This window comes from Ursus maritimus, unplaced genomic scaffold (genome assembly GCF_017311325.1).
Source record: "Ursus maritimus isolate PB19 unplaced genomic scaffold, ASM1731132v1 scaffold_25, whole genome shotgun sequence".
NCBI lineage: Eukaryota > Metazoa > Chordata > Mammalia > Carnivora > Ursidae > Ursus > Ursus maritimus.
Window position 1 is genome coordinate 31,951,244 of NW_024425008.1, and position 23,549 is coordinate 31,974,792.

The following is a 23,549-nucleotide window of genomic DNA, read 5'->3' on the forward strand; positions in this document are numbered from 1 at the left end:
CTTAATTTTGATTTTAAAAGTCTAGGAGTATACATATTTCCAGAAAATTAAAACTTTCAACTTTTTCCAATTATAATATTTACTGGGGATTAAAAATCATATTTAATAATGAATAATATATTTTTTACCTTATACGCTGGTCTACAAAATTATGATCTGAAATTAAAACTCTCAGCTTAAAAACTGTAAGGCTGTGTCCATATTCACCATAATAGATCACAGGAGGGGGGGAATTACAGCTCTTGCAAAAGAGACTGGGCCAGGTGATCTGGGTCAGAGTTTTCATGCTTGGACTATTATCATGCTTGTCTTTCTGGATCTAAGTCTTTTACTCTCAGAAAAATTTCTGCAACCTGATATTAATCCGCTTAAAATTCCATTTTGGTCATTTCCCTTGGAGTGTTCACAGTCTACTTGGGAGAGACAGCAAAGAAAATGAATGATTATTCTTCCCCAGTTGGTTTCTCCTCATTAGATTTTAAATTAATTAGAGATACGAGTCTGGTCTTATTTTTATACCCCCCAGTGTTTAACACAATACATATCATTTAGAGAATGCCCAGTAAGTATTTGTTCAACTAAGAATGTCAGAAATTCATAGAGGATTGCAGACCATGGACTCTGAAACTTAGTATGTGGTAAGGAGTCACAGCAAACACTCAAAACATAAGGATACATTTCTTTGAGCAATATTTCAAAGAACTAAAAATTAGCCAGATACAAGAGTCTGTTCCAGGCAGAGGGAATCACATGACCAATAAGCATGAATAGTATGAAAATATGGCACTTTCTGAAAACAGAATAGAATGCAATAAGGCTGGATGGGACAATGGGAGCGTACCATACATGAATAATGATAAAACTGGAAAGGCAAGCAGGGGGCCAGACTGAAGAGTTTAAGGACTTAGACCTTTATCCTAAAAGTATGAAGAATTATTATAGGACTTAAAGCAGAATTGACATGGTCACACTCACTTTTAGAGAAATATCAGTCTGGCAGAAGTATATTAAGATTGACTGAAGGGTGGCAATGAGACCAATTTGAAGCCAACTGTAAGAAATGTGGTCCTGAAATAAGACAGTGAGGACAAAGAAAAGTTACGTTAAAAAAAATACAGGTTACAGAATTACTAGAACTTGGTGTCTGCCTTTCACATAGCAAAAAGAGGAGAGTTGAGAAAGAGGAAGAGGAGAAGGGAGTAGCAGTAGTAGCAGCAGCACTTACAACTTTAACTTATGTGCTGGAGAATACTGCAAACGCTTTACACAGTATTCACTCATTTAATCCTCACTACTACTTTAAAAGTAGTTCCAAATATGCCTGTTTCGTAGATGAGGAATGGGGGCTGAAGTAGGTCTTGGAGACAGAATGGAAAAATAAGCAAGAGGCCATGTGAACAAAAGGCAGGAAGATAAAAGGTGTGCGAAAAGTACAAATAGGGCAAGTTGAATTAAGATAGTCAGCTTGTACAAGAGAATAGTAGCTAGAAAGTTTGACTGGGTCCAACTTACAAAAGGCCTTAAACATAAGTCCCTAATTCTCAAGACAATAAGAAAGTCATCAAAGATTTAGAAAAGAAGAGTGATTTGTACATAAATGTAACTGAGCATTTACTCCTGGCTAGGTACTAGGGTTATAGAGACAGGATCCCTGCCCATTAGCCTAGCTACCAAAATGTCCTATAGGGATCTAGAAACTAACATGTCCACAGTTAAACTCATTATTTCCCTTTAATCCCCTCATATTCTCCTTAATCCTTTTCCTCCACTCTCAGTTCTAATTAATGCCATTATACCTACCCAGTTACCCAAGACAGCAAAATGTTTAAGAGAACACGCTCCAGAATCAGACTGCCTAGGATCTAATCCTTGCCTACTATCCTTTTAAAGGTCTCAGTTGAAATACATCCTCCTCCAGATTTCCATGACTCCCCAAACTGCTTATGTGTCTGCTCTGAAATCCCACAGTCCCTGTCACATCTCTGATCAAATTAGACTACAGCTATTTGTAACTATCTGTCTGTCTGCCCCATCAGACTGGAAGCCTTTAAAGGTCAGGAACCATACTGACTCAGCTCCGGATCCATGATACTGTCCAGCACAGGGACCAAGCAAACAGGGAGGTTTCAGAATAGGAACGAACCTAGGCAGTATGACTCCAGTAGCACTATTTTTGGATTACCAGATGGATGGCAAATATCCTAAGATGGAAAATACAGGAGAAGAATTAGATAGAAGAAGACAGAAATTGAAGGGTAATATGGGTTTAGTTTTGGACACATTAATTTGAAGGTGACTGCATATGGGTATTAAGAAGGGATTGTATCTTATTCATCTCTATAACCCTGTTATCTAGCAAGGGACAAATGCTTAAGTATACGAGTAAATCGCTCCTACGTTCAATACTTCTAATGGCCTTCATATTGCCCAGAGAACGGAGTTTCAACTCACAAGGTAAATCAAAACTTTCTAACTTTATCTTTTACTATTTTCCAAAACAAACTTCCTAAGTTTGCTTCCTCATTTGTGCCTATCGCATATTTTTTTCTTCCTGCCCAAATGCAAGATTTACCACAAGTCCCCATTTCCTTCAAGAAATCTTTCCAGACCACCTCGGTTAAATAAAGATCTCACCAGACAACACTCCAAAAGACTTTAGAATGGTCACAAGTTAATTCATGAGGCCATAAAAGATTCACAAGTCCAGGATCAAAGAAACATTATGCTATGTCCCATAGCTCCAGCATCAAGATCATTATAATTCTTAAACAGGCAAACCACACATGAATACTCTAGCTCATACATGTAGTCAATACATATCAATAAAATGGGGCAATCCAAAGGAATTATACTCTCCCTCTCTAAAACACACACACACACACACACACACACACACACACACGCCCCAAGCAAAAGTAAAAGAGAGAAAGAAAAAGAAAAAAGTCTTTTGTGTGACAATTCAGAAGCTGGTAAATAACTGAACTAGATGTGTAAATAAAAGACCACCTTATGCAGGTAATATAGTTACAGGTTCCTGGCCCTAATTATACACTGTCTTTAAAATGCCTCAAAAGCCCACATTTCACATCCTCATCAGAGTCCCAGCTCATACTCCCACCCAAGAAAAAATAAAAATAAAAAAGAAGTCAAAACTCTTTACATAGTCCAAAAAACAAGAAAACTGATTTTCAGGTTGGCAGGCCAAAGCTGTTTCAATGCTAATTTCAAACCAATTGGGGAGAGAAAGAGATTTGCTTATGTGAGTTGGCTATAGGAGAAGGGGGTAAAAGGAAGCTAAATAAGTTTCAAATAATTAAAAAAGATTGAGATTGGGGGACCTGAAATAGCTTGAAGAATACAGGCCCACTGAAAACTCCACACCAAGAAACAGAACCATTTGTGTGACAGCTGGGGAACATGAAGACGGTCGTCTACGCTAGTGTCCAGAACTCTAGATTTTTTTTTTTTTCAATTTATCCTTCCTCGCCTTCTCCCACAAGCAACGCCTTTTGACTAGCAGCTGGGAAGTCTCATTTTAAGTGATCAGCATTCCTCCGACATTCTAAGAAGTTGGACTATTTGTTTCCATAGAAACAGCTTTGTCAGCTAACAGAAGATTCAGGCCAAGAATAGTGAAAAGAACTTACGTTATGCAAATTGGAAAGATCTTGTCTACTATCCTCTTAGTTTTTCTTCTCTGGTTTTTCACAGAACTCAGGCTAACTTTCTTACTCTGTAAAACAGAGGAGAGACAATCAAGTGTAAAGGTCAGCAGTATTTTTCAGGGAGAAAGAGTGAGAGAGAAAGATTAATTCAATATATCTAATTGTTCGCAGATGGCTAGGATTTCTTGGTATGAAATAGTAAAAATGTAAATCCCCCCCAATATTTAATGGACATCAATTAAAATCAATGTAAATTACCTGAAATCAGTGAGGAGAAAGAAGTAAGCTTAACTGTAAGACCCTTTGCAGATTATTTTTAATGATACCTTTTGACCTCTAGGGTAAGGTTCAAACAAAAATGCAGTTTACATATTTTCTTTGTTTTAACTACAACTTCTGGATCAATTTTAAATATTATGAATAGCTTATGATGCTGAGAAAATGAGAAGTTAAGGATCCAAAAAGATACAACAGAATTTGACAGACAGGAACCATAGTTAATTCAGAGGGGGAAATTTTCATGCTACACTGGACCAAGACAGGAGAGGATCCTGCTGTCCTAACGGAGCCTACATTTCGGCAAAGTAACAGATAATATAAAGAGCAAACATGATTAGATGACTTCAGCTAAAGAGCTAGAGAGAAAGTGAAACTAATATAATAAACAGTGATGTTTGGAAGGGGCACCACTAGATAAGAAGGCCAGGGAAGGCCTATTTTAGGAGGTGATATGTGCACTGAGACCCAAATGACAAAAAAAAAAAAAAAAAAAAAAAAAAAAAAAAAAAGAGTCAGCTGCGGGAAGATCCAGAAATAAAGGGTTCTAGGTTGAGGGAACAGAAAGTACATTTCTATAGGGATATTTCCAGGAATCTCAATTTCAATATATCCCAAACTGACCTCAACTTCTTCCCTACTGTTGTTATTTATACCACTATGTCCAAGATCTTGATCTTATTAAAGCCCTATTATCTAGTCAGTTGCTAAGATCTGTGGATTATACAAAGTTTTTAGAATCCATTGAAGGGTGGCAAAATATGCCATCCCAAAATATCCCACTAGAAGATCACGTTCAGAGAATGAAAAGGCATGCTAAAATAAAAAAGAGAGAGAGAGAAATATTTGCAAAATATTTTTTTTTAAAGATTTTATTTATTTGACAGAGAGAGACTGCCAGCGAGAGAGAGAACACAAGCAAGGGGAGTGGGAGAGGAAGAAGCAGGCTCCTAGCGGAGGAGCCTGATGTGGGACTCGATCCCAGAACGCTGGGATCAAGCCCTGAGCCGAAGGCAGCCGCTTAACGACTGCGCCACCCAGGTGCCCCAATACCTGCAAAATATTTATGTCCACTATAAACACTCTTACAACTCATTAAGTCAAAAAATCCATTTTTTAAAACAGGGCAAGAGATTTGACCATTTCACCAAAGAAGATATACAAGTGGCAGAAAATCAACATTTGGAAAGATACTCAAAGTAATTTTTAAAGAGACTTTGTTTATTAGAGAGAGAAAATGAGAAAGCAAGAGCAGGAAGGTGGGGCAGAAGGAGAAGGAGAAGCAGACTCCCCACTGAGCAGGGAGCCTGACATGGGGCTCCATCCCAGGACCCTGGGATCATGACCTGAGCTGAAGGCAGATGCTTAATCGACTGAGCCACCCAGGCACCCCGTCGAAATAATTAATTTTTTAAAAAGACTAATGTATATTCATATACATTGTGTATTCAAAACAATTCATATATTCATATCATATTAAAAAAACCCGCAAAATGAAAGAATGGCCCATATACTATCTTCTCAAAGAAGAAACTTTAGCTATATCTAGAACTAAGTAAATACAAGTTAAAACTCAAATATATTTGGGCTAATCATGCAAAGTATTTAGCTCAGAAGTTATTACAGACAACTTTTTTTTTCTTTTTAAATTCAGTGAGAAAATGAACCATTTGCTTATATCAAACACAAAGTTGAAGGTCTTTGGAGATATTCAAGACTGCTAATTCTCAGGAGGAACTGGTTAAAAGCCAAACAGTATCAAAGATATCAAATGGTTGGTTACTTGAACTCCCCATTATCACCTTCAACAACTTGGTAATAAAAGATTAAATGAGTCCAAAAGGTTAGTCAAGTTTTTGAAAAGGTACTAGGACTAAAGGTAATTTATAACATTTTCAAACTGACCAGAAATGGATTTTTAAACATGTGGGATAAAATTACTTGTGATATGGCTTTCCAGTAGATTGCTACCAATCAAGAATATATATGGCCTAGTTGGAGAACAAGAACAGTCTTGATAAGGAACAGAGCCAGTGTAAGAGATAGAAGATAAAGCCAGAGTTCACTCCGGATGCTAAGCTAAATTGTTTGAATTTTCTCCCATAAGCAATGGGAAACTATGGGTTTCTGAGTTTAAAAAAAAAGAACCAAAAATTGCCTTTTTAGAAAGTTAAATCTACACTGTAACCAGAGTTGACCAGGGGAAATGTAAGTAGAGCAGCCAGTAGAGATAATGTTTTAATACTTTATGCATGGGAGGATAAAGGAAGTAGTAGAAAGAATGAAAAAGGGATAACTTCAAACAATGGTTATTATAAAGGATGACTTGACAGGATTTGGAGACCAGTAGCCAAATATAATTCTAAAACATTGAGCATGACAATTGAACCTGGGAGAAATTATGGACTCTTAAAATAGAAGAATTCAGACAGTAAGATTTTTCTCCTTGGGAGGCTGAGGAGGAGGATGGGGAGAATTGGAAAGATGATAAATTCCATTTGAAAGGGTAATTTTTGGCAGGCTGTTAACTGCTAGACAGGGAAACCAAAGAGAATAGGCTAGAAATGAAAATATGTAAGTAATTTACATACTCATAGCTTACATTTGTAAAGTTTTTCAGTTTCCATAATAAATTCAAGCATATTATCTCATTTGATCTCTCTCCAGTTTCCCTGAAAGGTAAGCAGGTGAGATATCTCCATTTTCCAGAAGATACATAGACATTGCAAGTTAAGTCACAGAGCTACAGGTAATAGAACAGAAACTAAAGTCCAGATCAGTGAACCCTTATGTGAATCCAGGGTGCAATGTCCGTTACTTCTCTGTAAGATGAAACCACCCTGACTACATGCTTCTTCCAAAAATCATATAATTACATCATTCTTTTATTTTTAAAATATGATTAGAGAGAATTCATCTTTTCTCTTCAACTGACTGCTTCATAAAATGACACAGTAATTAATTTCACTTATATATTAATAGACTATAAGTTTACTGTAACACTAGACTCTGGTAGCATGACATCTATTGCTCAAAGCTTCTAAATATTCAGCAAAGGAGAAGTAGTCAAGTGGAGAAATGGTAGAAATGCATACAAATTTCTCATCTGAAAACTGACAGTAAGCTACAAACATTTCAGTTTCCTAGTGACATTTTAAAAATACTATTCTCTACTCTGTATTGCTCCAATTTCAGTATGTGATGCCAAACTGAGCCACATGTCCTACCTTGACAAACCGTTTTTAATAATAAAATATTAACTTACATCTTGAAAAATGAATATCATAAAAATAAAACAGACTAAACAGACTAATCATGTGAGATAAATTAGCTATCCCTCAGGGTCAAATTTAAGTATTGCAAATCGTAACTGTAATATCCCTAAATATGTTAATAATTAATTACACCAACTCACATAAATTCTCCCTCCATAATATCTCACATATATCCCAAGCTTCTCATACCACTACCTTAAATCATATTCATATTATCTCTCTCATGGGTTTTTCTATGAACTTAAAGTCACCCCAATCTTGGTCTGGATCCAGTTGCCATTTACTTTGCATAAATGACCCTTGAATAACATGGGGGTTAAGAGTTACTAACTATTAACAGCCTACCGATGACAGGAAGCCTTACTGATAATATAAACAGTTGATTAGCACATATTTTGTATGCTACATGTACCATATACTCTATCCTTACAATAAAGTAAGCTAGAGAAAAGAAAATGTTACTAAGAAAATCATAAGGAAAAGAAAACACATTTATAGGATTATACTGTATTTATCAGGAAAAAAAAAAAAACTGCAAACAAGTGGACCCAGGCAGTTCTAACCTGTGCTGTCCAAGGGTCAGCTGTACTGCTGAATGAATTTTCCTGAAGCACACCTATTATTATGGGTATCCCTTTTCAAAAGTTTTTGTTGCCTTTCCGTTTTCTTAAGCTACTGTTTATCACAGGTCTACTATGTACCATTCAACCACTGTACTAAGTACCTAGTGTGCATTATCTCATTTAACCCTCACAACCATCTCCTTGCTCAATTTTCTAACTTAGTAAACACACTAACTTGTCCAATGTCAAAAGCTAAATGGCACAGCTGGGCCTCAAACTGAATTCTGTTTGACTCCAGCGTACATTAACAACTTCTAGAAAATCCATTTCAAGTTCCTTAGCCTGTCATTCAAATGGCTCCCCTTGAATTAGTCCTAGAATACTTTCCCCTGTTTCTCCCTCATCTTCCGAATCAAACTACTTGCTATTTCCAGTACAAGCCCTGCAATTTCCCACCTCCACAGCTCTGACGTATTTGTTTCTTATACCCAGAAAAAAAATCCTTCCTGTTCAATTCTTTATCTGTTAAAATTTCCCTCTACCATTAAGAGTCTTATGAAATCTTCCTTACTCCTGCCTGCTCCCATCCACAACCTACACTTCTAGGGTACTTAATCTGTGCCCCTCCTGTAGCATTTATTTATACATTTCCTTTTCCCCATAAGTTATATTTCCCTTTTTAGTTGAATCACTAATATACTCCCATACATTCTGGTAGAAGAATCAATATACTCTTTAATGTACATATTCAAATAAATCAGGTAACCTATCAATTTCTTCCTGTCTTTTTTTTTTTTTTAAGTTATATCCTTTCTGGAGTCCTCCATTCTCTAGCTCTAAGCTGGATATTTTCTTTGTGCCCAGATTCACTCATCCTTTTCCATTTGCTCCACGTCTAAGAATGCTTCCCTCCACACACTGCATTACTCCTGTTTTCTTATCTTCTAGCTTCTGGTCGGCTTGGCTAGGGAGAAGTACCCATTGGGAGGGAGGTGAGAGGGCTGGGTTCTTTTTACCCCCAGCTTCCTCCTGTGATTTGGCAGAGGTTATGTTCCTCTAAAGCCACAGTTCCCACTAGGTGGCTCCTCTCCTCTAAAGCCACAGTTCCCACTAGGTGGCTCCTCTTCTAAGGTAATAGCTCTGGTAAATTCCAGTTAACTACTCTCTTCCTTTGCCTATTCAGGCCTCGGCTTAGTAGGCATCCCGCTGTTGCTAACCGTGAGATGCTTCTTAGTTTCCTTATCTCAACGACCCACCCACATCTTTGTAAACGATCCCTTCATTAAACTCTCTTCCATTGCTCAGGTTGATTTCGCCATCTGTTTTCTGCATGGGATCTGACAAAAACATGCTCCAGTCTGAATTTATTCTCTACATCTTCATTCACTCATCTTTATCCTAAGAAATTCTCCTTACCTCTTTCCTCTTCATCTACTCCCTACTCCTTGAGAGACCTCCAAAAGCTTCCTAAGAAAGGTACAAGGGGGTAAATTTCTTAAGACCTTGATTTACTTGGTACCAGAACAGATTACATCTTCTTTGAGTTATTCTTTTGCATCCTTGCCCCCAACCTTAATACTTCTCAGCTTCTCATTACTCCTGGGTCTGGCTTTTTGTTGTTCTCCCCAAGGAAATATTTATAGTGAGAGTGACCCTTTTCTTCCAATTGGAGTATGAAGAAAAACAAGTAGCATAAATGTGTAAAAATATTTACCTTGGTATAAGGTTTCTGTGTGTCTGTGTGAGTGACCAATCATGTCCTGTGTTGGAAACAACAAAGGAAAACAGACATTATGTACTGTTTACTCTACAAACCAGTACAATGCTATAAAGAACAATTCTGCAAAGTCTACCAAAAATTTAAAATAAACCTTTGATCTATCAGTTCTTTTTCTAGAAATCTATCCCATAAAGTATCTTTGGAACAATCAGTATGTTAATCTATGTCTTCAACTGTAAATTTAATAAAATCTAAACGCAGATCAAGTATTTCCAACGAAAATTTATCATTCTAATTGAGATGTGCCATCAGTGTAAAATACACACTGGATTTCAAAGACTCCATATGGACAAAAAAAAAAATGGATGTAACACATCTCATTAATTATTTTTAATGTATGTGGAGATGGTAATATTTTATATATTATGTTAAATAAAATATTCCATTAAACAAATTTCAACTGTTTCTTTTACAATGTTTTAATGTGGCTGCTAGGGTTGAAGCTCTGTATGAGCCAACACGAACAAAAGCAAGTGAACAAAGACAGCTTCATAATGGTGTTTATATGTCATATCACTTTTACAAATGCATATAAAGAATGTTTATAAAGTTATTAACAAGAAATCTAGAAGAATATGCACAATACTGTTTTCATTTAATATCTCTGAAAAAGCAAAGATAACAGACCTCTCAGATTTTACTTTTTTACTTGCACTTATGTACTATTTGAGTATCTTATAAAATGTCGACCAAAATAAATGTGTTCCTTTTATAATTTAGAGGAAAAACAAAGATATTACCTTTTTGAAAGGAAAAAAATCCACTGAAACTTTAAATTACAACTACCTTTTTAAAGTCTATACAAATTAGCAGCAGCAACAAAGAAAGGCCTTTCAGGAGTTCTGGAATCTTTTCACAAAAAGAAGTAATCAAAATATGATCCCTACAGCCCTGAACAATTTCATAAATACAACAATAAGAATTCCTTAAAAAGAAAAAAGAATTCTTAAAGCACTTAAGCAATCATTAGGAGCATGACTCTTGTACTCAGGACTTCCTCTACCACACAATGAATGCAATAATCTTTAATTTAAAAAGGAGAGGAAACCAGTTTACCATAAGAATAAGAGCAATAATTACAAGAACAATTTCAAAAGGGACCACCTACACTTTAAAATATAAAAGGTTCATAATTTTGATCGCATTGATTCTTTCATCATGTTAATAATGCACAATCACAAATTCTCAAAAAATCCCAATTAACCAGACTCACATGACTATTGCTTTGCTTTCTTGATAACCTATTTCTATGCCTACTCCACATAGATTTTCTCCATCCCCTTTAATCTTGGGTGTCAATCCTTTAGTCAATTACTTTCCCTGAAACATATACCACGAGTTTCAGGTCTGTAAAAACACACTGTTAAGAGATTCCAACTTTTGACCTCAAGTGATTTACAGCTTACTAGGAAAAAAAATATGCTTTAAAGGTCAGCAAATTAGTAGATGATTACCTCTACCTAGATGGCTTATTGGTATGCAATTCAACAACTAGCCATAAAAAAATGAGAGAACAGTTTGCCTTGTCATTAAAAAACTACCTAATAACCATTTCTGAGTTATCAGAACAAGACTACTAAGCAAAATTGACAATATTCATACTTATTGCAATCTACAAATAAGACTAAAGAAGGAACAACAGAGAGTATTTTCAGGACCAGAAGTAGGGTTTTATCATAAGAGAAGGCAAGAAGAATCTAAGGAGACTGATGATACAAACGTCACCAAGTTTAGAATCCACTGAACTTTTAGTACTTCTGTACCGCATGAATAACGTTCTGACTTTGACCAGATAGTATGAGAAGGCAAGAAAACATAAGGGGAATATTATGCAACAAGAGAAATAAGAACAAAAGGTCAATTTTAAAGATTACTGTACTGCAAATCCTGGAGCTAAAAATGGTTACTATACTTTCATTCAATAATGTAAGTAGCCAGTTGGTTACAAAATCTTGGATAGTTGACAAGAAGATATTGCTAAGGCACAGTCTTTATCCTTAAGAAACTTAAAAATCTAGTATGGAAATCAGATAAGCAAATAAATAAAACCCGTATATATTGCAATGTTCTTTGATAACTGCTGTACTACAACTGCAGAAAATGCTACAAGAATTACGTGCGGAGTAAGAGCATCCTATGAAAACTTGTCGAAATGGGAAAGAACGTAAGAGACAGATATGAAAGGCGTCCATCACACAACAGGGAAAAAAAGTAAACAAGATATTAAGCACATTGATACTTGTAAAATTAGACAAATGTTTTATTTAAATATAAGACTTTAAATTATGATAATGAAACTCAATTCTGTGAATGCCTATCTAAAAATGTGTAGTAAAAATGACCTAGTGAAAAGCATTCTAGAATGACTGAGTCAGTAAGAGAAAGTGATAAAACCAAGTAAAACTTGGGACACCTGGGTGGCTCAGTTGGTGAACCGTCTGCCTTCAGCTCAGGTCATGATCCCAGGGTCCTAGATCGAATCCCCACATTGGGCTGTGTTTCCTCTTCAACGTTGCTATTCACTGATACTGCCCATTTTATATTGCTATCTTTATATACCATTGATTTTCATGAGTTTTACTCATGTTTTTTATTAACCTCTTTTTAGTTTTAGGCATTGCAAATATTTTCTTCCATTCTGGCAACTTGCCTTTAACTTTGTCTGTGCTGTCCTTTTTGGAAAAGAAATCCTTAATTTTTATAGCATCAAATTGTTAATTATTTTGTCATCAATGTTTTAAGAAATCCTTTCCGATCTCTAGGCCAAAAAGATAAATTCAAAAAAAAAAAAAAAAAAAAAAAAAAAAAAAAGGAAAACTTGATCTCACTACATATGTAAGCTGTTTTAAAATAAGGCAACATTATTTCCCCCACTGACTTTCACTGTTATTTCAGAGATGAAAAGAACTTTATTTCAACAATTACAATTCTTCATCATTGACTCAGTCTATGACACCTGATTCACATAATTCCTATAAAATTGCTTAACCAGGTTATTGATAATCACACAATCTACTCAAAATATATTAAAATATAATTTATTAAAATGCAGTTCACTGCTATTCCATGTGAATGTCACAAACTAGGCTTGTATTCTACCCACCTCTTATCTAACAATTATGAAATACTTAATACACACCAAGGCACTATGCTTAACCTTTTTTTTTTTTTAAAAGTAGGCTCCGGGGCGCCTGGGTGGCACAGCGGTTAAGCGTCTGCCTTCGGCTCAGGGCGTGATCCCGGCGTTATGGGATCCAGCCCCACATCAGGCTCCTCCGCTATGAGCCTGCTTCTTCCTCTCCCACTCCCCCTGCTTGTGTTCCCTCTCTCGCTGGCTGTCTCTATCTCTGTCGAATAAATAAATAAAATCTTTAAAAAATAAATAAATAAAGTAGGCTCCACACCCAGCATGGAGCCCAACTCGGGGCTTCAACTCAAGACCCTGAGATCAAGACCTGAGCCAAGATCAAGAGTCAGATGCTTAACTAAGTCACCCAGGCGCCCCTATGCTAACCACTCCTGATATGGCATCTCAGTTAATCCTCAAAATAAGGCTCAGAAGGGGATGACAATATGCCACCCCAAAATGTGGCACTTTGACATAAGGATTTTTTTGAGCTAAAGGCAATTAAGAAACAGCAGACACAGAGCGGGGAAAACTCTGGGCTCTCCCCTTATCCAGCTAAAAAGCAGGGCATAAGTTTCCTTTTGTAAAGGAAGGAAGAGGACTCTTAATCCTGGGAGGTTACTCTCATCAATGGAGAAGGCACCAACTTAAATCTGTATAACAAACCTTAATAAAATAAATTTTATCTTCCATTAGTTTCCCCACATATTTACCTTCCCAAAATTTACATCCCCTAAAGGCCTAAATGTCTTTTCCTTTTTCTTGTTACTCCTCCACAATTTATTGCTCAGTCTCACTGCTTCTTTGGGGTCAATTCTTTTCTATGAAGGTCTCCATATGCACAGTTAGCAATAGGTCATTTTTTCTGTTAATCTGTCTTTTGTCTCAGTGAACCTAGGTGGATAGATAACGTTTTTTCCTCCTCTACATTCTTCTGAATCAGGCACTAATACAATCCCCATTCTGCAAATAAGGAGTCAAGACTTTGATAAGTTACAGTGCCCAGAGTCACACCCAAGACAAGAAGGTATTACAGCCTAAGTTTGACTCGACAGCCTGAGAACGTAATGCCTGTCAGTAAAGACCCTAGGAAAAGCAAGAAAAAGCCATTAGCAAATTTATGTTTGTATCTATATCTTTATAGAGAAAGTTAATCAAGAACATGTGAAAGTTAGACACCCCCATTAAACACATTTATGGCCTACGTAGGAGAAACGGAATTATTCTGAGTCTCAAATTCCATCACATTATAGGGGGTGACGAGGTTAGAACAGTCTCTGGTATTAAGCTCACAAGCAAAGCTAAAGTTTAAACAAGTAAATGATAAAAGTGCAAACTGGGAACAAGCATCTACTCTGTGCCATATTAAGCAGTGAGATACTAAGATAAAGAAAACAGCTCCTACCCTTAAGGAGTTGCAATTCACGGGTTCAAGATTCTTCACTTTAATTCAAGTACATCTTTTTTTTTTTTTTTAATTCAAGTACATCTTAAACACTAAATCAAAAACAAAAAATGGCTTTTCTCAAAAAGATTTTCATTTTACCAAAAAGACACTGTTAAAAGAAGCCTTAAGACAGGCTAAAATACAGGCAAAGTAGAAAAATCCAAGGGCTTTGGAGTCAAACTGAATTCAAATCCTTACTATCACTTGCAGTAAGACTTTGGATAAAACAGTGAATCTCTCTGAGCCTGTTTCCTCATTTGTAAAATGGAGAATACTGATAAAAACCTTACAGTGTAGCAGTTAATATTTAAAATATATACAAAGGATATACATACTCCATAATACATTAAGAGACAGGGCATGGAATACTGTTCTAGCAAGGGTTAGGGGAAAGCAAAAAATACTGTGATTTAGCCAAATGAATTACTACTCTTACCATGAAGTCTAAGTGTAAAAGGAAAAGCTATAACGTATAAATGGGTAAGGTATATAAGGAACACTGTCCCTTCAAGATGCCCACAAAGAATTACCAAATTTCCTTTCATTAACTCTTAAGTATCTATTGATTACTTTTAAAGTGAATCATTATTTTGAAAAACACCTGCAGGTCACTTGTATAGTCCTTAGATCAATCACCTGGGTTAGAGGTTTAAATGTGGGGTTCACAACTTAATTTCCATAGATCCCCTGACACTATATACACAACGTTGTGTGTTTCAGGGGAAGCGTCCAAAGAACCATCAGATTTGCAAAACATTAACAGTAGTTAAATGTGCAATTCCAGTAGTAATGAAGTGGAATTTATACAATTTCCAGCAGAGTGTACTCATAGGAGGCAATGATTTTAAATGAATGCAGTGGTTTTTTTTTTTTTTTTAAGATTTTATTTATTTGACAATTTGAGAGAGAGAGAGAGAGATAGTGAGAGAGAGCATGAGCTGGGAGGAGAGGAAGAAGCATGCTCCTGAGAACAGGGAGCCTGATGCGGGGCTGGGTCCCAGGACCCTAGGATCATGACCTGAGCCGAAGGCAGATGCCTAACAGACTGAGCCACCCAGTACCTCAAATGAATGCAGTCTTAAATGAACTTTTGAAACACACAAGCAAAATATAGAAAGCCTACTTCTTAGGTCAAATCAAAGTAATGCATTTTTTAAAAAGATTTTTACTTGAGAGAGCGAGCGAGCACTGGAGAGAGTGCGCACGTGAGGGGGGGAGGAGCAGAGGGGACGGATAGGGACAAGCAGACTTGCTGCTTGAGCACGGATCCCACCACCCTGAGATCGAGACCTGAGCCGGTATCAAGAGTTGGACGCTGGGGCGCCTGGGTGGCACAGCGGTTAAGCGTCTGCCTTCGGCTCAGGGCGTGATCTCGGCGTTATGGGATCGAGCCCCACGTCAGGCTCCTCCACTATGAGCCTGCTTCTTCCTCTCCCACTCCCCCTGCTTGTGTTCCCTCTCTCGCTGGCTGTCTCTATCTCTGTTGAATAAATAAATAAAAATCTTAAAAAAAAAAAAAAAGAGTTGGATGCTAACCCACTGGGCCACCCAGGCGGCCCCAAAGTTATGCATTTTAAGTGACATTATCAAGCATTTTCTGTGACAATGTAAAATCCTCAAGATATGAAATTATATTTCAACACAAATTCTCAAATTTTTGATGTGAAGTTTCTGATACTATTGGGAAGCCAAGCAGTTATAACTTAAATTAAAAAAAAAACATAATTCAAGACAGTTTAGCTATAAATACAAACACAATTATTTCTAATTCTTATTCTAATAATTTCTAATATTTGGAATAACTATTTAGGTATACTACAAACTGTAAAAAACCTGAATCTCCTTAATTATTTCATATCTGTCGATTTGTCACAAAGCATTGCGCAGTAATAAGAGCGGATGAGAAGTATCTACTATGTGCCAGAGAATTTCGCTCTGTGCCTTCCATACATTATTTTAATCTTTTCAACCATCTTCTGAGGTGGCTACATGTTATGGATGAGGAAACTGAGAGCTTGGCTGGGAATTACAGCATGACTAACTTCCCAATTCAGCTGACCCTAACGCTCTTTTCACTACATTACTACAATTATTTTAGTTTCTCCTGCTGACTTTTTGCATAAAACAAAAGTTGGCAAACTAAGCCCGCAGGTCAAATTAGGCACACGCTATTTTTATAAAGCTTTATTTAACTATTCATTCACTTTTTTGGTTGCCTTTGCACTGTCACAGCAGAGCTGAGTACTTGCAACAGAAATGATATGGCCCCCAACGCATAAATATTTACTATCTGGCCCTTTACAGAAAGTTGTTAACCCCTGCCTAAAAGGATCAAAAATGCCAAGAACCTCAGAGGCCTCAAAACTTCAATGTTTAGGGTTTTGGGGAAACTATTAACCTAATAAAAGAACTTTAAAATTATATGAGACAAAAGGCCAAACGGCTTGAATTTTATGATTAAATCATATAAGCCCAAACTTATAAAAATGATAAAATTAAACAGCTTAATTATGAGATTATTGAAACCTTATTTTCATAATTGAACTGTCATCTACAGTTTGAATTGATGGAGGAAAACTTCACAATTCAAAATATGTTAATATATTATATTAAAATGTTAAATATATTAAAAATGTTTGTTAATGTTAAAATTTTAAATGTTAAAATATATCTAATGAAGCATGAATCTTTTTTAACATGCACCCAAATTTTTCATGAACATCTTCAATATAGCAAAAAAGCCTGACTTTTTCTAACAAGTAATTTATATTTCACTTCACACTTTTTGACTTAATACATTCACTAAATTCATTCTACTTTAAGACAAACATATATGTAATTTCTCAAAGGTCTACAGTTGATTTTCTGACGTGAGAAAGAAGCTTGGGTTTTTGTTGTTGTGCTTTTTTCAAAATTCCCATTTCTTCTATTCCAAGTAAAAAACCAATTAAATAATTTTATCTTAATTCAAAATATACTTTGGTATTCAAATACAAATGTATTGTTTAAATGAACAACTTCCCTGGATGCCTGGTTGGCTCAGTCGATTAAAAGTCTGCCTTTGGCTCCAGTCATGAGCCCAGGGTCCTGGGATAGAGCCCCTGCACCGCTGCTTCAGGCTCCTTGCGCAGCGGGGAGCCTGCTTCTCCCACTCCCTCCGCCTGCCACTCCCCCTGCTTGTGGGCGGGCGCGCTTGCTCGCTTTCTCTCTCTTGCTATCTCTGTCAAATAAATAAAAACTTTAAATAAACAACTTTCCTAAATTAACTCAGCATTAAGAATGTTGGATTATAATGATACAAATAACATTTTCTTTCTTCATTTATTAATTTTATACAGGAATCCTGCAGTGGTAAACTACAGCCTACAAACTCCAGTATAGATCAAGAAAACTTAAGTTGTACCAACATATAAAATTTACATAACTGTTAAGGAACATCTTGACTCCTCTGACTTTATAAACATTTTAGTTCACAAAATCTTATATTCCTTTATTTTTAAGAATAAACGTTAATGTATATAAATCAAAGAATAAACCAAATTATTTTTGTTTGAAACAACTACAGAGCTTTCCTAGAAACACGCAAGGCTAGCTCAACATTGGAAAATTAAACAGTGTAAGTTACCATACTACCAAATTAAACATAAGAAACCCACATGATTACCTCAATAGATGTAGAAAATGCATTTGACAAAATTCAACATCTACTCATGATAAAAATACTAGGCAACACCTTAGAGGAAACTTCCTTGACTTAGAGAATCCACAAAATTACCTACAGCTAACATCATATTTGCAATTTTTAGAAAAGATTTAGAGAAAGCGAGCAAGTGAGTGGGGGGGTGGAGGAAGAGAGAGTCTCAAGTAGCTTTCCCACTCAGTGGGGACCCCCAATGCGGGTCGCAATTTCAGGACCCAGAGATCATGGACCCAAGCTGAAATCAAAAGTTGGATGCTTAACTGACTGAGCCACACAGGTGCCCCAGCTAATATCGTATTCAAAGGTGAAAGACTGAATGTTTTCCCTTTAAGATTGCAAACAAGGCAAAGATGTTCCCTTTCATTACTCCTATTCAAACATCTCACTAGAATGTGAGATGTGCAGTAAGTGCAATAAATCAAGAAAAAGAAAAGGCATACAGATTAGAAACAGTTCTTTATTCACAGATGACAGGACTGTCTACTTAGAAAATCCTAAGAAATCCACCCCCCCCCCAAAACCCCTAGAACTAATAAATGAGTTTGGTAAAAACTGAGGATACAAAGTCAATACAAAAGAAATCAATTGTAATTCTATATACTAGCAATGATCAATTGGAAACCCATGCTTGGTTTTTTTTTTAAAGATTTTACTTATTTATTTGACAGCACGCACACAAGCAAAGGGAGCAGCAGGCAGAAGGAGAGGGAGAAGCAGGGACCCTGGGATCATGACCTGAGCCATAGGCAGACGCTTAACCAACGGAGCCACCCAGGTGCCCCAAAACCCATTTTTTTTAAAGACCATTTATAATAGAACCAAAAAACTGAAATAGGTATAGATTTAATAAAATATTTGCAGGATCTATATGCTGAAAACTACAAAACATTCATGAAAGGAGCAAAGACCTAAATAAATGGAGAAAAATACTACATTCATAGATTGGAAAACTCAATTTTGTTAAAATGTCAATTATCCTCAAGTCCTAATCAAAACCTAGCAGACTTTTTTGTGGATATCAAAAAGCTAATTCTAAAATTTATATGGAAAAGCAAATACCTCAAACAACTTTCTGAAAAGAATAAAGTTGGGGAACTCACATTACCTGATTTCAAGACTTATTTTAAAACTACAGTAATCAAGACACTGATACTGGCAAAGGATAAGTATATCAATGAAACACAAGAGTCTAGAAATAGACCCACAAAAATGTAGTCAAATGGTTTTTGACCAGGAGACAATTCCATGGAGAAAGGACAGTCTTTTCAAAAAATGGTCATGGAACAATTGGACAAATAAATGAAACTCAACCCAAAATTCTCTTTATATAAAAATTAACTCAAAATGGAACACAGATCTAAATGTAAAATATAAAACTATAATACTTGTAAAAGGAAACATAAGAGAAACATTTGTGACTTGGATTAGACAAAAAGTACTTATACACCATGTCAAAAGATCCATAAAAAAATACTGATACTTTGGACTTCATCAAAATATAAAACCTCTGTCCTTCAAAAACCACTGTTAAGAGGATGGAAAAGGCAAGCAACAGATTGGAGAAAATCTTTGTAAATCACCTGTTGGACAAAGGACTATGAAAAACTCTCAAAACTTGACATTTAGAAAATCCAATTTTAAAATGGACAAAAGATTTCCCTTCACCAAAGAAGATACACAGATGGCTGATAAGTATATGAAAAGATATTCAACATCATTAGTCATGAGAAAATGCAAATAAAACCCACAGCGAGAAAATGCTACAAACCTATCAGAAGGTAAAACTAAGAAAACCTGACCATACAAAGTAAATGAGGATGTAAAGTAACTGGAACATTCTTCATACATTGCTGGTAGGAATACAAAGCAGTTCAGCCTCTTTGGAAAACAGTTTGCTGTTTTAAAAAATTACCACAAACTTAGTTGTTTAAAAACAACACAAATTTATTATTTTACTGTTCTGTACATTAAAAATCTGACCTAGGTCTCCCTGAGCTAAAATCAAGATGTTGGCAGAGCTGCCTTCTCTTTTGGAGGCTCCAAACGTTAATCCATTTCCTAGCCTTTCCCAGCTTCTAGAGACCACCACGTGCCTTAGCTTATGGCTCTTCTTCCCATCCTCAACACCAAGAACTCTTCATCTCTCTGGAGCGGTTTCTGTTGTTATCTCTTTTTTTCTTACTCTACTACTTCTCTCTTTCCCTTTTAAGGAATTTGTGATATACTGGACCCACCTGGGTAAACCAGCATATTCTCCCTATTTTAAAGTCAATTGATTAGCAACCTTAATTCCACTGCAACTTTAATTTGCCTTTGCTGTAACCTAATTTATTCACAGGTTCCAGGGATTAGGATATCTTTATGGGCCCTTCCTCTACCTACCACAGACCGTTTTTTAAGTAAAGTTAAACATACACTTACCATATAACCCACAAATGAAGACCTATGTTCCCACAAAAACCTGTTCCTAGAGATTTATAGCAGCTTTTTCAGAGTTGAAATTTTTTTTTTTTTAATTTAAAAACTCAAATATCCTTCAACTGGTGAACAAACTGTGGTACATCCCTAAAATGGAATACTACATTCAGCAGTAAAACAGAAGGAATTGCTGATACACTCATACATGGATGAATACTCAATTGTATTATGCTAAATGAAAGAAACCAGACTCGAAAGACTAAATACTGAATGATTCCATTTATATGATAGTCTAGAAAAGACAGACTATAGGGAAAGACAGTAGATCATTAATTGCCAAGGATTGCAGGTGAGGGAAGGATTGATTACAGAAGAGCAGCTTAAGGGAATTTTATAGGTGCTGGACCTATACCTGGTTTTGGTAGTTACACAACTCTATGCATTTGTCAAAACAATTGTACAACAAAAATTGTACAAAAACAAAAAAAAATTTCATTTCATGTAAATTAAAAATAAAGTTAAAATCTTTTTTAAAAGAAGGAAAATGAAACATCATTTATCAGACTGGCAGAAATTTAAAAATCTGACTATGCCAATCTGACAACTCCAAGTGTGGGCAAGGATGATTTATATCCTGTTAGCAGGAATGTAAATTGTTAAGCTTTAGAGGATAATTTGGCTCCTAGTAAAGCTGAAAATGCACATCAACCTATGGCCTAGTAATTCCAATCAGGATACGTATACATTCAAGGAAACACTCACACATGTGCCGGAGGAGACATGCACAAAGATATTCACTAAACTCCGTTTGAAATACTGAAAAACTGAAAACAACTCTTTTGTAGGGGAATGAATTAATGGTGGTTGGTGGTTATTAAAATAAAAGGGAGAAATGCACAAGGGAAAGGATCAACCCTGCTAGATACATAAAGGATTTTGAGAAGAATAATTTATTGGTTTATCTTATTATATAGTGAAAAGAGGGCTGTACTTGGGAGTCTGGACACAAGTATTTTAGCATTTAGTTCCAACCCTGCCACTAACAAGCAAACTGTGGACTACTGAACTTTACAAACCTCACTTCTTTCTCCTGGACAATGAAGAGGTTAAGCTATACAATACTAAGATTGTTTCCAACTCAAGAATTCTATGATTCAATAAATATATAGTCAAAAATTATATTCTAAAGAACCTATGTTGAGAAATTATTTTTCCCAGACACCCTGAAATCAGAAACTATCAGAGAAATAGAACATCTTAGTATATATATTTGCTATACAATACTAAGATTGTTATTGTATATTGTATATCGTTATGTATATTGATACATAAAATGGACCAAATTTCTTATGTTTGTGATGAACTTTTTAATCAAGATCATAAGTCAGAAAGAGCATATAAAGAGCTAAACCCACCATACTGACTCAGGTCACCCTCAAGTAAAACTCTCCCATTTTAATATTCTAAAGCAAGTTATTATTATTGAGTCCATCTTTAGTTGTCAAGTTCAGGTCTGTCTAGCCAAAAGTCATTTAAATACACAGTAAATTTTACTTGGTCCTTTTTAGCAAAGATAAAATAATGAATTGCTTTACATATTTTTGCCCGTTTCATCTATAAAGATCTTACATTACAATTTAACAGCTTCAGCCTACTACAATAGTTTAAAGAGCCTTTTAAAACTTCATATGCCATGTCCACAGGGAACTAGTAAAAAACCAGTAGTTCATAATCCAAAAAAGCTTACTTAACAATTTCATTACCACCAATACTTAAACTTCAAAGACACCAATAACCACATGTCATTTGTTCCTATTGCAGAATTTAATAGGTTATTAACTTCTGGTATAATCCAAAGGCATAATTAGGATATTACCATTAAAGCATGAAATTATTTTTTAAACATCAGAAATATTAACACCTTTTACCTTGTCAGGAAAACCAAAATTTCGAAAGTCCTGTTCTACAAGATTTCCAAATCTAAATTCTCATAATTCTAAAGGAATACGGAAACAAAACACACTGTACGGTACTTCTAAAAACCTCTCAGCTATCAGATTTTAATTTTAGCGCCAACTGCCAAGAAAAACCTTCTGAACGAAACCTAATTTCCGTACACATTACTATTAGCCAATCAACTAAACAGAAGGTGAGTTATTATTATTAGGAAGTTACATAATTTGCGCCAAAGATTGTTTAAAGCCTCTTTCATTAAATGAGGGTTACAATAATTTACAGGCTTCAAAGTTCACCTTGCAAACTTCAAGTAAATTATCAGAAACCATTAACGAGATTAGACTTTTCTTTAAAAGCGGACACAAGGAAGTAGGAACTGTTTACTTGTTTAAAGAACGCAATAAGCACCGAATACCAGGAGCTGAGTCAGGCAGAGGAACGCTGACTACATTCCGTCTTCTAAGGGAAAGTGTTCGCCCCACCGATTTCCCCCGCCCGGCCTTAGAGGGAGTCCCGGGAGCGGCGAACCCGGGCGCGGGGGACGCAGAGGGCAGGGGACTCCCTGCCGTGTCCCCTGCAACTCGGGCCGGGCGGGCTGCAGCCCCCGCCGAGGTGGTCCCTTGCCAAAGCAGAGGGAGCGGGCAGGGCCAGGCAGCGTCCCCCGAGGGACAAAGGTTGGGCTCACGCCCTCCGCGGCCAGACACGGCTCCCGCCGCTTGGGGCAGCCAGACCAGCAGCCCCGGGTTCGGCCCGGGGCCGAGAGAGCAGCGTGTGGGGGAGGGGACGAGCCCCGCCACCCCTCCCCCCGACGCGCTCCCCGGGACCTGTTGATTAAGATCTCCACACACAGCCGCCGCTGGTCTGCCTCTTACCTCTGCGCCACCGCGGCCGCGAATCCTCCCGCCCCGGCTACTCCCACACACCGCACAAACGACAGCTCCCCTGCGGCACTTAAAATACCGGATAAAGAATCCAGAAACTCCCGATTCCCCACCTCACAATCCTTAGACCCCGCCTCCGCCCCACCGCCAGTCGCCGCCGTCGCCACCGCCGCCGCCGCCAGCAACTCACTCCACCTCGAGACCGCGCGAGACCGGCCCCCGCGGCCGCCGCGAGACCGCGCACGCGCCCCCGGGACGCTGGCGCAGCGGGCGCGCCTATCCCAGTTCCTTCTCGGCGCGCCCCGCCCGCTGCTAGGCCAAGAGGCTGGCGCGCTTCGCCCAATCCCGCGCCGGCGTGGAGAGAGGGCCCACTCATTGGTCCCCTCGCAGCCCCGAGCGGCGGGTCGCGCGCACTCGCGCACCTCTAAGTGAGCCAGGGACTGGCTCGTGCTCGCCAGCAC

At 37.1% G+C, this 23,549-nt stretch overlaps 1 protein-coding gene across 13 annotated transcripts in view; it reads right to left on the reverse strand.

Moving 5' to 3' along the window:
• PALS1 (protein associated with LIN7 1, MAGUK family member) overlaps window positions 1–23,346 on the reverse strand; it is a 74,571-nt gene extending 51,225 nt beyond the window's left edge. For 2 of the 13 annotated variants that reach the window (XM_040641762.1, XM_040641756.1), the window contains exons 1-2: window positions 23,202–23,321; window positions 3,648–3,733 (exon numbers count right to left, since the gene is read on the reverse strand). Coding sequence is in view for 1 of the 13 variants with exons in the window: in XM_040641753.1 (XP_040497687.1) it covers window positions 9,494–9,536 (43 nt within the window). In the remaining 12 variants the exon portion in view is untranslated. Of the gene's footprint in view, window positions 1–975; window positions 1,069–3,647; window positions 3,734–9,493; window positions 9,540–23,079; window positions 23,111–23,201 lie in introns of those variants that run through there. The other 11 variants (XM_040641758.1, XM_040641755.1, XM_040641761.1 and 8 more) reach the window with 11 other exon arrangements.
• Between the last annotated feature and the right edge of the window lie 203 nt (window positions 23,347–23,549).